Here is a 14,624-nt window from a genome sequence, read left to right as displayed (position 1 = left end):
TTTTGACTTTTTTTCAAACAAGCAAGGCAAATGGAATGCTAGTTCTCATCAAGTGTGCCATTATTACATCACATCTCTTTTCTCAATCATAAATACATTCAATAGGAAATGAATGGAGAAATGTACATGTGAAGAAAACAAACCTTGTATGTATGAATGTGTGTTGACACACGAACATACATGCATACACAACATACATACATATATAGTCACACAATATTTTCATCTGTTGCAGTAATATGTACATAAGTGTTCCTATAATGTTTGAAACCATTTTTTTTTTTTTGCAAAGAATAAAATAACAAAGGTGCTTGGGTAAAACGAGGTGATGCAACAGCCTCCAGAAGAGGAGACTGTTAGTCGCACAGCCAGTAAAACAAAACAAAAGGAAGGAGGACAAATATCAAAGAGCTACTTTTACCGTAGCTCGTCTTCAGAGACCCCAAGAGAAAAGACATTTGAACATATTCGATGATACTATGTTTCCTTGTATTCTCAGTGTTTCCTAAAAGAGCCAAAGAGTATCTCCATGTGTGTGTGACTCAGTGGAAAACAGACTTACAGAAGCAAAGCAGCACTTATAAAGCATATGCGCAAGTCCTCAAGAAATACACTCGCTTCATCCTGCCTTTATCAACCGGAACCCCTTTATTCTTTATCCAAAATGAAAGACACCATAGTTTGGAGTGAGTGAAAGTCAACTTGTCCTTTGATGTTAAATACATTTAGCCAAATTATGACGGGGATTTGAAAATGACGAGGAAAATGAGAACATCCAAGAAAAATAAACAGATATTAGAAATCCAAACAACTGACCAGGGAGAACAACAGCCTGGTGATGGAGCGAGTGGCGCTTCTTTCTTTCTGTCCACTTCCTTTCCAACAGGTGACGTTCCACAGGAAAAGAAAAGACAACTAGCCAATTTTGACGTTTTCAAAGGAGGGGAGGAAAAGAGGAAGGAAAGAAGGGAGGAATAGTCCAGCTTGAACAGACCTGAGAGAGGTGCTCAGTTGAGTTCTGTCTGTGATGGGGTCTACGGTGTCTGACCTCTCTTTCTTTCCTTCGTTCACTCTCGTTCGTCTGAGTCGCCACATGAAGTCCGGCAGTCGTCAGTCCGTCCTGCCATGGCTTATAGCTCAGCTCAGACAGGCCACAGCGTTCCTCTAGCCTCGCTCTCACAGGGTGTGATTTTTATTTGACAGACAGTCAGAGGAGCTTTGGTTCTAAAAGTTCAGTGTTCAACAGAAAACAATAGCTTGGATTATTCGGTTTATCTCTTCAAAGGCCTTTTTCAAGGAAGCAGGAATGCAGGAAAATACCATAGCTTGAAAAATACCCAGTTTGTCCTAATCCCAAAGCTTCATATCTAACTTTACACACACACACACACACACACACACACACACACACACACACACACACACACACACACACACACACACACACACACACACACACACACACACACACACACACACACACACACACACACACACACACACACACACACACACACACACACACACGTAACACTCACTGACAATCATTTTTTATTATAATAATCTAGGGAAAGTCTAGATTCTGGTTCTCCCATTGTGCCATCATAATCCTAATTCTATTCTATTTTGTTTGGTTTGTTATTAATCTTGAGGACATTGTCAATTGTCTGTCTGTTCTTTTTTTTGTTTGGAGTGATCTTTGCTAGTTTGCTAGTGATCTTGTCATCTTATAGGTTTGGTGACATGTCTTTGTCTGTCTGTGGTAAGTCATAGTTGTTCTGACGGTACTGTAGGTAAGGTGCTCTCTCATTCTTTCTCTCTCTCTCTCTGGTTTTGGCTGCTTGCTGACTGCTGAGTACAGGACGCGAGGCGAGGCCAGTCTGTCTCACTGAGTCTGGTAGAAGTTGTCGGCCTGCAGGTTGTTGAGGTTGTTTTGTTTCTGCATGCTGTAGTAACCGCTGTACCTGGAATCAGGGTCGGCGATCCGGAGCATGCGCTGCGAACTGTCCACCTGCACCTTGGTACCTTTCTGGCAGTCCACATACACCAGCTGGTTGTTGAGGCAGGTGGGCTATAGAGGACACACACACATTTAGTTACCTCCACAGATAACAATCTAGTTAGGCTCAGAGCCTTAGATATCGATTTTATTTGTATATTCATACTATTTTATATTTCTCAGTAAGGCTCTGCTCAGGCTGTATACATAGAGTACTTACTATGTCATTACTATATAGCTAGAAAATGTAATCATTCTATGTAATAGTCATATTTTTGATATATTATTATAATATTTTTCTATATTCAAAAGTAAAGACATTGATCACGAATCCTTCTCCATAAACTGCTGAGGTGATATTCCCTGGCGTTTTATACCGTCAACTATATTACAACAACAACCCACAGGCTGCAGTAAAGCAGGACAGAAACCAACCAGGCATACAGTGCATTCAGAAAGTATTCAGACCCCTTGACTTTAAAAAAAAACATTGTGTTGTGTTACAGCCTCTGAAATTGATTAAATAAAACAAATCCTCATCAATCTACACACAATACCCCATAATGACAAAGCGAAAACAGGTTTTTAGAAATGTTGGCACATTTTTTCAATATAAAAAACAGAAACACCTTATTTACATAAGTATTCAGACCCCTTGCTATGAGACTCCATTGATCATCCTTGAGATGTTTTTCAACTTGATTATAGTAAATCAATCAGTAAATTAAATTGATTGGACATGATTTGGAAAGCCACACATCTGTTTATATAAGGTCCCACAGTTGACAGTGCATCTCAGAGCAAAAAACAATCCATGAGGTCGAAGGAATTAGAGCTCAGAGACAGGATTGTGTTGAGGCACAGATCTGGGGAAGGGTACAAAAACATTTCTACAGCATTGAAGGTCCCCAAGAACACAGAACATAATTCTTAAATGGAAGAAGTTTGGAACCACCAAGAATCTTCCTAGAGCTGGCTGCACGGTCAAACTGAGCAATCGGGGGAGAAGGGCCTTGGTCAGTGAGGTGACCAAGAACCCAATGGTCACTCTGACAGAGCTCCGGAGTTCCTCTGTGGAGATGGAAGAACTTTCCAGAAGGACAAACCATCTCTGCAGCACTCCAACAATCAGACATTTATGGTAGAGTGGCCAGACGGAAGCCACTCCTCAGTAAAAAGCACATGACATGCCACTTGGAGTTTTCCAAAAGGCAACTAAAGGACATTCAGACCATGAGAAACAAGATTCTCTGGTCTGATATGAAACCAAGATTGAACTCTTTGGCCTGATTGCCAAGCGTCACATCTGGAAGAAACCTGGCACCATCCCTACAGTGAAGCATGTTAGTGGCAGCATCATGCTGTTGGGATGTTTTTCAGCGGCAGGGACTGGGAGAATAGTCACAATAGAAAAGTCTATATACAGTATGTGCAAATGTAGTACGATTAGGGATGTAAGGCAATAAATAGGCCGTAGTGGCGAAATAATTACAATTTAGCAATTAAACACTGGAGTGATAGATGTGCAGAAGATGAATGTGCAAGTAGAAATACTGGGGTGCAAAGGAGCAAAAAAACAACAATATGGGGAGGAGGTAGTTGGGTGGGGTATTTACAGATGGACTATGTACAGGTGCAATGCTCTGACAGCTGATGCTTAAAGTTAGTGAGGGAGATAAGTCTCCAGCTTCAGTGATTTTTGCAATTCGTTCCAGTCATTGGCAGCAGAGAACTGGAAGGAAAGGTGGCCAAACAAGTAGTTGGCTTTGGGGTTGACCAGTGAAATATATCTGCTGGAGCGCGTGCTACTGGTAGGTGCTGCTATGGTGACCAGTGAGCTGAGATAAGGCAGGACTTTACCTAGCAAATACTTATAGATGACCTGGAGATAGTTGGTTTGGCAACGAATATGGCAAAGGCAAGCCAACGAGAGCATACAGGTTGCAGTGGTGGGTAGTATATGGGGCTTTGGTGACAAAATGAATGGCACTGTGATAGACTACATCCAATTTGCTGAGTAGAGGGTTGGAGGCTATTTTGTAAATGACATCGCCGAAGTCAAGGATCGGTAGGATAGTCAGTTTTACAAGGGAATATTTGGCAGCATGAGTGAAGGATGCTTTGTTGCGAAATAGGAAGACAATTCTAGATTTAATTTTGGATTGGAGATGCTTAATGTGAGCCTGGAAGGAGAGTTTACAGTCTAACCAGACACCTAGGTATTTGTAGTTCCACATATTCTAAGTCAGAACCGTCCAGAGTAGTGATGCTAGTCGGGCGGGTGCAGGCAGCGATCGGTTGAAGAGCATGCATTTAGTTTTGCTTGCATTTAAGAGCAGTTGGAGGCCACGGAAGGAGTGTTGTATGGCATTGAAGCTCATCTGGAGGTTTGTTAATGCAGTGCCAAAGAAGGGACAGAAATACAGAATGGTGTCGTCTGCATAGAGGTGGATCAGAGCATCACCAGCAGCAAAAGCGACATCATTTATGTATAAGGAGAAAAGAGTTGGCCCGAGAATTGAACCCTGTGGCCTGAAAGCCTTTGCCAGGTTGATGAATATGGCTGCACAGTATTGTCTTTTATCAATGGCGGTATTGTCTTTTATCAATACCTTCTCCGCTATTGTTTAGGACCTTGAGCGTGGCTGAGGTGCACCCATGACCAGCTCGGAAACTAGATTGCATAGCGGAGAAGGTACGGTGCCATTCGAAATGGTCAGTGATCTGTTGGTTCAGTTTGCTTTCGAAGACTTTAGAAAGGCAGGGTAGGATAGATATAGGTCTGTAACAGTTTGGGTCTAGAGCTTTCCAATCTTTAGGGATCTCAGATGATAAGAAAGAGAGGTTGAACAGGCTAGTAATAGGGGTTGCAACAATTGCGGCTGATAATTTTAGAAAGAGAGGGTCCAGATTGTCTAGCCCAGCTGATTTGTAGGGGTAAAGATATATGAATTAAGATATTTCTATTTTCTATTTAAAAAATTTGCTAAAATGTCTAAAAACCTGTTTTTGCTTTGTCATTATGGGGTATTATGTGTAGATTGATGAGGGAAAAAATCGATTTATATTTAATCCATTTTAGAATAAGGCTGCAAGTTAAAAAATAAACTTTCCGAATGTACTGTAAATATGGGTAATGTCTCCCCTTACCTTAGTGGGGGTGCGATAGCAGAGCACAGGGATCCACTGCTTCTTCTGGTTGACGTAGAGCAGAGCTGTGATGGTGAAGAGCATCATGACGATGGGCAGTGCCACCCAAGCCACAGAGTGCAGTTTGGTGTCCTCACTGGGAACTGGGGTCTTCCCATCCAGATAGGGCATTTGGAGACTACCAAAGTCCCCTGTGACAAAGGGAACACACAAACATTACGGGACTCAAACTTTTCTTTATCATGAGATGTTGGCATGTTTATATATAATCCTCATACCGTTGGTAGGTGCAGTGTAGGATTTCAGAAAATACTTTTTTATGTCTTAAAAAACGGCTGTTGTAACCTCACGTGGCATGTGTATCAATTCATAACGTAAGTGTTCTAGAAACTAAACAATAATGTGGTATCCTCCCAGCAACACTCCAACAACACTAGACATGCTTTGGCATAGCAGAGTTATGGAGAATTGAATCAGTCCCTAGATTGCAGTTAAAAGGAAAGAGCAGACTCTGCTCCTGGATGAAGAGTTTCATATGGCCGTCTGCAAAAACATTTAGCAGCTACAGCAGCACCAAGGAGACAGACACTCTAGATTCCTCTCCCCCACTGCAGCTGCTAATGATGGGGATGTGTCAAGTATATATATGTGTGTGTGTGTGTGTTTGGGTTAACTATCCTTGTGTGGAACAAAAATCCTCATATTCGGACAAGTGGGGACATTTCGCCGGTCCCCACAAGGAAAAGGGCTATTTTAGGCTTAGGGGTTAGGTTTAGAGTTAGGGTTACAATTAGCGTTAGATTTAGGATCACAGGTTAAGTTTAGGGTTAGATGTTAGGGTTAATGTTTGGGTTAAGTTAAGGGTTAGATGTTAGGGTTAATGTTTGGGTTAAGTTAAGGGTTAGGTAAAGACGAGAGAGAGAGAGAGAGAGAGAGAGAGAGAGAGAGTTGAGTTTTTATAAAACCTTTATTTTTTACTCAAATGTTAACATAAAATAATGACACACTGCCTTTTCATCTTTTACAGCTGAAAAGAACTCAAAATCTACTTTTATTCTTGCTTTCACTAAACCTTTAAAAACACATCTTACATCCTGCCCATATCCCGTTTCTATCTTATGTTTCCTACTCAGAAAAATTGACATCTTAGCTTGTCCCAAAACAAAATTTAACATTTGACATTTTCTTTTCTGTTGTTTACTATAATGAAACCCCAAAATAAAAACAGTGTTATTGAAAAACTCCCCTACAGCTTTAAACAAAGATTCCAGCATTTCCAATAGAGGTTTTATCCTCTCACACTCCATAAAACAGTGAAAAATGGTTTCTCTTATATTACAAAAAGGACATCCATCTCTAACATCTGAGTTAATAACAGATACAAAAGCATTAACTGCAATGATGCCATGTAAAACCCTCCATTGCATATCACCAGTACCCTTTTGTAACGGTGGTTTGTACAGTGCTCTCCATGCTGGCTTTACCTTGTCATCAATGCCCAATTTTACCCTCCATGGAGTATCTTTTCTATTTTTCAATTTATCTTTATTCAACACCTTGACACACCCTTTACAATTCCTTCCCATTCACCTCATCCAAACCCACCTCCTCCAACCCTCTCAAATCCAGCAATAACGCCTTTCTTTCTGACTCTGGGATATTTGGTGTAATCCCTAGTTTTGGAAATGAGACGTCTTCATCTTGCACAATCTTCTTGTGGCTACTAAGCATACCCCATTCTTCCGGTTAATCCCCAGCATTTGGGACCTCATCCCCAAATGTTCTGCCACCCGTCTTCCATCCATTAAGGCGGGCCCAGCCATGGCCATTAACTGTCTTAAGGTGATGATTTTCCCCTTCACCAGAATCTTGGTGTAACAGCTGCAGTTGTACAGTCCAGTCTTGCCCCATACACCAGAGGTTCCTCCAACAGCCAATGCACTGACTCCGCTGAAGTTCTTCTGGACACCTTCATTACGCTCCACACTCTGAGAAGGCCTCTGTAAAACGGAGTTAGAAATCTGGCTAATATCAACCAGAAATAAAGCCTTCTTTAAACCTAATCCTCCAACCCGCTGTAATATAAGACCTGCCACCCCTCTCCACACCACATTTTCCGGTCCATAAAGCAACCTTTGAATAAACTGAAACCGGAAAGCAGCAGCCCTACTAGCAAGATGTACAAGACCCTGTCCCCCCTCCTCTTTTGTACAAAACACTTTGTGGAACCCAGTGATATTTATCCCAAAAGAAATCCACAATAATTGCCTGTATCTTAGCCAGAAGGCCAGATGGTGGTTCTAAAACTGACAATCGATGCCACAGTGCAGATGCAATCACATTGTTAACTGTACGCCCCCCTGTATGACATACGAGATAGTAACCAACGCCATCTCCTCATCCTCCCTTCCACCATTTCAACCACCCCACTCCAATTTTTTTCCATAGTTTCTCCTAGGTACACTCCAAGTTTAAAACCTCCCTTACACCATTCTAGCCCCCCTGGCAAAGCCATGATCCCCCCAGACCATTCTCCAATCTGTAAAGCACAACTCTTTTCCCAATTTACCTTTGCAGAGGATATTCCCCTAAAACGATCAACCATTTTGAATGGGAATCAATTGTTTGGTGTGTGAGTTGGGGAGTAGGGGAGCTTTATTTAGCAACATGACATACCAGGAAGTGTTTGATTTGAACTCTGACCTCTGAACTGGGGCATGATGTCATTTTCACTGCGTGTGGGCCAGGCAGGCTGGTTCCTGTCTCCATGCTGGTCTGTCTTTTCGATGGGCACGTTGGTGGGGGCTGGTGCGTACATCTCTATGAGGTAACATAATATGGAAACACGTGGTTAGGTAAAGACGAGAGAGAGAGAGAGAGAGAGAGAGAGAGAGAGAGTTAATGAGTTATTAAACAATGAGAAAATCCCACTGGAGTTATCACACTTGATTTACAGACCTGAGATTGATGCTCAAAAACATAAAACCTATCTAACCTGGCCATAGAGATGATGTTCTCTCTCACATGCGCCCAGGTGTACTGCCTTGTTCCTCCATGTTGACTCCTCCAAATATCACACAGTTCATTTGTTACAATAAGGCGTTTTAAAAACGTCCTTGAGGCTATATGAGGTTCTTGGTGATTTCTATCTAAATCACTAACTGTGCAGTTAAAATCCCCAGCAATAAACAAATAATCTTCTTTGTTACATTTCTCAATGGTATTTGATAATGTCTCTAAAAAACCTACCCTCTCAACTGTCACCACTGGGGCATATACATTTATCAGACACATATTGATGTTTTCATACCTTGCTCTAACTTTTAATAACCTCCCCTCAACTACCTCTTCAACCTCATATGACAAAGGCAAAAACCCTTTTGAGAACAAGATAACCACACCCCCACTTTTTGAGTTTTTATGACTACACACCACTGTCCCCCCCCACTCCTGTTGCCACATAACTTCATTTTCCAAATGACTATGCGTTTCTTGTAGAAAAATTATGTCACTTCCCTTTCCCCTCATTAACTCATACACCATGGCTCTTTTTTTAGAGAGGAGGAAGATACAGCCACCACATCTCTTTACAGAGTTAAAACTGCAACTGAACTCTTTCATTTTCTTTAGAATTTGCATCACTTATTACTCTCGTGACCACTTTCTTGAGTCTAGCAATTTCAGGGCTTTTCAAACCTCCCCCTGTAATTTTTGACATCAGAAACTTTGCTGATTCAATAAACAATTCACGTTCAGGGAAAAAATCAGTTACATTGTAATCCTGCATATATTTCTTCCCTTTTGTCAACTTCAGAAATTGACGTATCTTCTCGATCCCATACCTCCCTTCCACCCCATCTATCTCACTATATTGTTGTGACGCGTCAGATGACTCACTCTCGCTATCCTCCCCAGAAGAAAACCCCATCTCTACAACCTGGTCATCTTCACCTGATTTATCCATCTCTACCTTTCTCTTAGAATTAGACCCTTCACCACCCCTTAAATTCTTCCTTTTACTCCTCGGTATTTTGAAAACATCCGCTTCCTTTTCCGTTATTTCAATCTCCTCTTGACCTCCAATTTCATTTTCCAGCACCACCTCAGCGACGGCAGTCGCAATCTCACCTAGTGTTTCCCCTCCCTCTTTGTTCTGATCTACCACAATTGCCCCCGTATCCACAATGCCTTCCTCTCCTACTTTTCCAACCACATCTGCCCACCTTCTCTCTTCCCCTATACCTGTAGTATTTTCATCCCTTCGCTGTGGTACGTTAGTTGCACCCGCACTAAAGCTAACCAGGCTCAGCGCGTTCATTCTCGGGACAATTACGCACCAAATGCCCCTCTCTTCCACATCCAAAACATTTCATTGATTCAGTAGATGCATAGAAGACATAATCAAATCCATCAATCTTAAAACTAAACGCTAAATTCAGTTCATCTCCTTCCTTTTTTAAAATCATATGCACTTGTCTCCTATGAGACACGACATGTTTCAACAACGGAGATTTGCATCCAAAAAGAACCTTCTTTATTGTAGATACGATTTGACCATGGCGAGATAACTCTCGCTCTAACACTTCATCTCTAACAAATGGTGGCACGTATGAAAATAAATTCCATTCGCTCTCACAAACACTCTGCTTGACGACTCACTCCCAGCATGCACTCCGACGAGAGAGAGAGAGAGAGAGAGAGAGAGAGAGAAAGAGAGAGAGAGAGAGGGGAATAATAACGAACAGTGAGTGGTGAGTGAGCTGCGGTGAATGAGGGACCTTTGGCTTTTTATTAATTGAGCCTGATTCTGAGAAAAGAGGGGATGTTATGCATTTCATCTCCACCCAATCACATCTAATGTCCCCACGTGTCACTACTCTATTGGTTCCATTAAGTCAGACAAGCTCAATCAAGATTAGATAAATCATTTGAAATGATTTATAATAGTATTTGAACCCAGCTGGTGTGAATTACGGGCAGTGGCGTTCTCCTCAGAGCTCTGCTGTGAGTTTTATAATTACACTACTGCTGCATCTCATCGATCCAGGGCCGAGCAGTGACATAGAGAACAGAGCGGGAGCTATGATCAATGCTATTATCTAGCCATAGCAATGCATGTTAATTCACCACACAGCCCAAACCCTAATCCCGCCATTCAACTATTAATATCAATGAAGGTGTGTTTGCTGTGGTTGTCCTCCTCAATTACTCAACTCATTACTTAACAGTCAACCAAATAAAAATTTGAGGAACATGGTGTGAATACATAGCAGCATCAATGGGAGGACATCTGCACTCTTTTATAGTCCTTCTTTCAAAGTAGTGAAGGGAATATGCATAAGGGAAAATCAACGAGGTGCTATGCCTTCTAGCAGAGTGGATCTAACCTTCCACAGAGTTGTATTATTTTCCAGAGAAAGCATAGAGCCCCTAGTTGATTATCCCTTTTATACCATGGCTATAATTTAACACATTTACTGCTAGAAATGTTTTCATTTGCATGTAGAAATGTGTTCAACATCCACTGAAGTAGCTAGCAAGTCTAGATAGCTACAGTGGATGCCTTGGTAACCAATCAGACGTTGCTCGTTTAGCTCACCGAATCTTCAGTCCTAGCTTGCTATTATCTAACAATGCCAATAATGCTTTCACTTAGACTTTTGCTTTCAAAAGCAGCTCAAATATAGAACAAGTAAGAATGAACTATAGCCTTTGAATTCTACTGTGCTGATACCGTGTGTTGTAGGGAAATAATGCATGCTCTAGAATGCCTTTCAAGCCAATCAGAAATGAGTATTCAACAACGCTATGATATTAATAGCATTATAAACTGTGTGGTTTGAGCCCTAAATGCTGATTGTCTGAAAGCTGTGGTATATCAGACCGTATACCACAGGCATGACGAAACATTTATTTTTACTGCTCTAATTACGTTGGTAACCAGTTTATAATAACAATAAGGCACCTTGGGGGTTTGTGGTATATGGCCAATATGGCCTTATTGCTTAAGTAATATTGATGACCAGACAATTCATATTTTGCAAGGGAGTGTGAACACGTGTGTGTGTGTGTGCGCGCGTGTGTACTGTATGTTTGAGGGGGAAGGAATTCATTAGAGGCAATTAGAGTGAACGGCAACAAATACACACGCACGCACGCATGCATGCGCGTGCACACACACACACACACACACACACACACACACACACACACACACACACACACACACACACACACACACACACACACACACACACACCTGAACACATGGGGCAGCAGCTGCCCTCCACTATGGTGGGTTGGTGGCAAGGCAGGGCGGGGCAGCTGACAGTAGAGCAGAGGGTCTGTCCCTGAAGGCAGTAGCAGTGTGTACAGCTGTCTATGTCCCAGCGCTCCTCGTCTGCATATGTCTTCCCATTGAAGTGGCACACGGCTCGCGGTGTGGCATCTGTCAGGAGACACGGGAGAAGATCAAATAGGATCAACCTTGGGGACAGGTAAACATATGGAAGATACTCATTCAGTAAACACGCAAACACAGACACACATGCAGACACATATACACACACAGACATGCACACGTACATGCACGCACGCATGCACGCCAGCACACACGTTCATTTTACCATCCTTGTGGGGGCCAAACAATTTGTTCCCATTTAAAATGTGTTCCCTTAGCCTAACCCTAACCTTAACGCCTAACCCTAACTCCTAACTCTAATTGTAACCCTAACTGTAACCATAACCCTAAACCTAACCACTAAGCCTAAAATAGCCTTTTCCCTTGTGGGTACCTGCGAAATGCCCCACTTGTCAGACTTTTCCTTGTGATGACTTCTGGTCCCCACAAGGATAGTAAAACCTGCTTACTCTGCTTATCTCCCCACATTGTCTATAGTATAGGTAGGTCCAATTATCTGTGTGTGTGTCCCTGCAAGTCTGTGTGCAGCATACCGAGGCAATAGGGGCAGCACTGTCCTTTGCGTAGCACGGGCCTGGCACAGCCAACAGGTGGGCAGGACTCTGAGAAGCAGCTGATCTGACCGTCCAGACACACACAGCTGGAGCAGGTGTTGGGCTTCCAGGACTCTGCGGCCAGGAAGATGTCTCCCTCCTCGTTCCTGCAGTAGCTGGGCATGCTGTCATTACTGGGAGATTGGGGAGTGATGGGCTCGTCTATAGAGGAGAGAGGGAGAAACACACAGTCAGGATCAACTGACTGCACTCAGTCAGGTATACTTTCAAAGATGTGTTCTTTAGATGTGACTGTAGCTCTTGGAAGCCAACAGAGCACCTAAGAACTGGTTCATCTGACAAGAATACATGGGTTGGATTCCAGGGCTTAAAATATTGATGACATTCAAACGGTAGAATGTTCATCTTTGCGTCTTTGGTATATTCAGCTAAAACATCTCAAACAAACAGCTTAAAGATGCAATATGTAACTTTTTGGGCGACCCGACCAAATTCACATAGAAATGTGAGTTATAGATCTGTCAGTCTCATTGAAAGCAAGTCTAAGAAGCGTTAAATCTATTCTATGTGCACTATTTCTATACTACAATATTTGTGGTTATGGAAAATATATTTCTTTGTGGTTTAGATAGTACAATGATTCTCTACACTATACTTGCTTGTTTTGTCGCAAACTGAAATTGGGTGAAGTATTCGAATTTTAGCAACCAGAAAATACGGAGCGATTTCTGCATAGTACATCTTTAAGAGATGGAAACAAACAAAAATATCCATGTGAGAGTTGAGTTGGTGGCCTTCCAGGCATCTCTGTGCTGTTACACTGTTTTACTCTGACAGAGGCCCAAAGCACCCCTGTCTGTTTCATGTTTGGTTTGCTAAGTCTCCATTTTCTCATGCACTATTCATGTCTCGAGCTCCATAACTTATGCATTATGCACATTCTTTTCATTCGCTCTCTCTACAGTTTGATTCTGGACTATTTTCTCTCTCTCTCTCTCTCTCTCTCTCTCTCTCTCTCTCTCTCTCTCTCTCTCTCTCTCTCTCTCTCTCTCTCTCTCTCTCTCTCTCTCTCTCTCTCTCTCTCTCTCTCTCTCTCTCTCTCTCTCTCTCTCCCTCTCTCTCTCCCCTCTCTCTCTCTCCTCTCTCTCTCTCCTCTCTCTCTCTCTCTCTCTCTCTCTCTCTCTCTGTGTCCTCCTCAACGAGCCATATTGTTGTATTGGAAATAGAGCCAAGGCAAATAGTAAACATTACAATAGCATCTCTCTCAATGCCAGGTCTTTGCAGCTATAATTTACTTTAGGACCTCAGCTCAGTTAAGACTATCTTGAGACACTATCCCCCTTCACATTCATCTCTACCTTATATATATATATATATATATATATATATGGCTTAGGGCTTAGGCTGCGTTTAAGCATAATGATAAGGCTGCCGTTATAACATAATATTATAGTTGCCCCACAGACTCAGATACTGGATATAGAAAGACCCATAGTGTTTAGAAGCCAACTTGAATAACCAACGGCTACTCAAATTCACCTGGGCAGTGAGGGCAGCAGGAGTCTTGCGTTCTGATTGGGCTCTGGCAGAGCAAGGGCGGGCACACCTCTGTCTCACACAGGACACGCCCACTGTGACAGGTGCACTGGGTGCAGGCGTCGATGTTCCACGTCTCCCCCTCCACAAAGTACTCTCCCCCCGGGGCCAGGCACACTGACGAGTCCCCCAGGTCTGGCTTGTGGGAGCTAGGCTCATCTGAGGGAGGAGAACAGAAGGGTGAGCACAGGGTCAAAGGTGAAACAGCTTTTTCATTAGTATGTACTGTATTATCAACAGTATCACCATGAAACAATGAAGAAGATGGGAAAATCGGCAATATCTTTTCAGAAGAATTTCAGCTTTAAGATGGTTTCAAGTATACACACCAACCATTATTTCTAAGAATAGCTTACTACAATTGCACAGTTGTTTCCTTATTTCATTAGGTTGTTTTAGGTTTCCTTACCTGGGCAGGACGGGCAGCACTGTCCAGTCCGTATGGCAGGGCTGTCGCAGGCTGGCACGGGGCACGAGATGAGGGTACACATCTCCCTGCCACTGTGGCAGTAACAGTCCCGGCAGCCATCGTGCCAGTTCTCCCCATTCTCATGCCGTCTTCCATCCATGGACAGACATGAGCCCTTTTTCACTGATGGGGCGACTGATGAGGAGCTCTGGTCTGGAAGAGGACACGTTTTAGAGATACAACTACCAGCACAATCCTAACCCTAACACTGTAAAGTACATTCTTAGAAAAAAGGTGCTATCTAGAACCTGTCCCCATAGGAGAACCCTTTGAAGAACCTTTTATGATTCCCTTTTTTCTAAGAGTGTACAGTGTTAGGCGGACCAATCACTGACTGGTTTACAGGATCAGGGGCCAACCAGGAACAAATCATTGTCAGGGAGAGAGAAAAAAACACCTTGATTAAAATCCTGTCTGAGATTCTGAGCCATACAG

At 42.6% G+C, this 14,624-nt stretch overlaps 1 protein-coding gene across 2 annotated transcripts in view; it reads right to left on the bottom strand.

Annotated features, from left to right (window-relative positions):
* Positions 1 to 273: 273 nt before the first annotated feature.
* LOC139375090 (cysteine rich transmembrane BMP regulator 1 (chordin-like)) overlaps positions 274 to 14,624 on the bottom strand; it is a 130,032-nt gene continuing 115,681 nt past the window's right edge. The window contains exons 11-18 of one of the 2 annotated variants that reach the window (XM_071116527.1): positions 14,130 to 14,342; positions 13,664 to 13,879; positions 12,104 to 12,325; positions 11,409 to 11,597; positions 7,853 to 7,969; positions 5,150 to 5,340; positions 1,965 to 2,071; positions 274 to 1,224 (exon numbers count right to left, since the gene is read on the bottom strand). In XM_071116527.1, the coding sequence (XP_070972628.1) occupies positions 1,143 to 1,224; positions 1,965 to 2,071; positions 5,150 to 5,340; positions 7,853 to 7,969; positions 11,409 to 11,597; positions 12,104 to 12,325; positions 13,664 to 13,879; positions 14,130 to 14,342 (1,337 nt within the window). In that variant the 3' untranslated portion in view covers positions 274 to 1,142. Of the gene's footprint in view, positions 1,225 to 1,624; positions 2,072 to 5,149; positions 5,341 to 7,852; positions 7,970 to 11,408; positions 11,598 to 12,103; positions 12,326 to 13,663; positions 13,880 to 14,129; positions 14,343 to 14,624 lie in introns of those variants that run through there. The other variant, XM_071116528.1, reaches the window with a different exon arrangement.

This window comes from Oncorhynchus clarkii, chromosome 19 (assembly GCF_045791955.1).
Source record: "Oncorhynchus clarkii lewisi isolate Uvic-CL-2024 chromosome 19, UVic_Ocla_1.0, whole genome shotgun sequence".
Taxonomy (NCBI): Eukaryota; Metazoa; Chordata; class Actinopteri; order Salmoniformes; family Salmonidae; genus Oncorhynchus; species Oncorhynchus clarkii.
The sequence above is the reverse complement of the archived record's forward strand: the minus strand, read 5'-3'. Positions and strand labels throughout refer to the sequence as shown.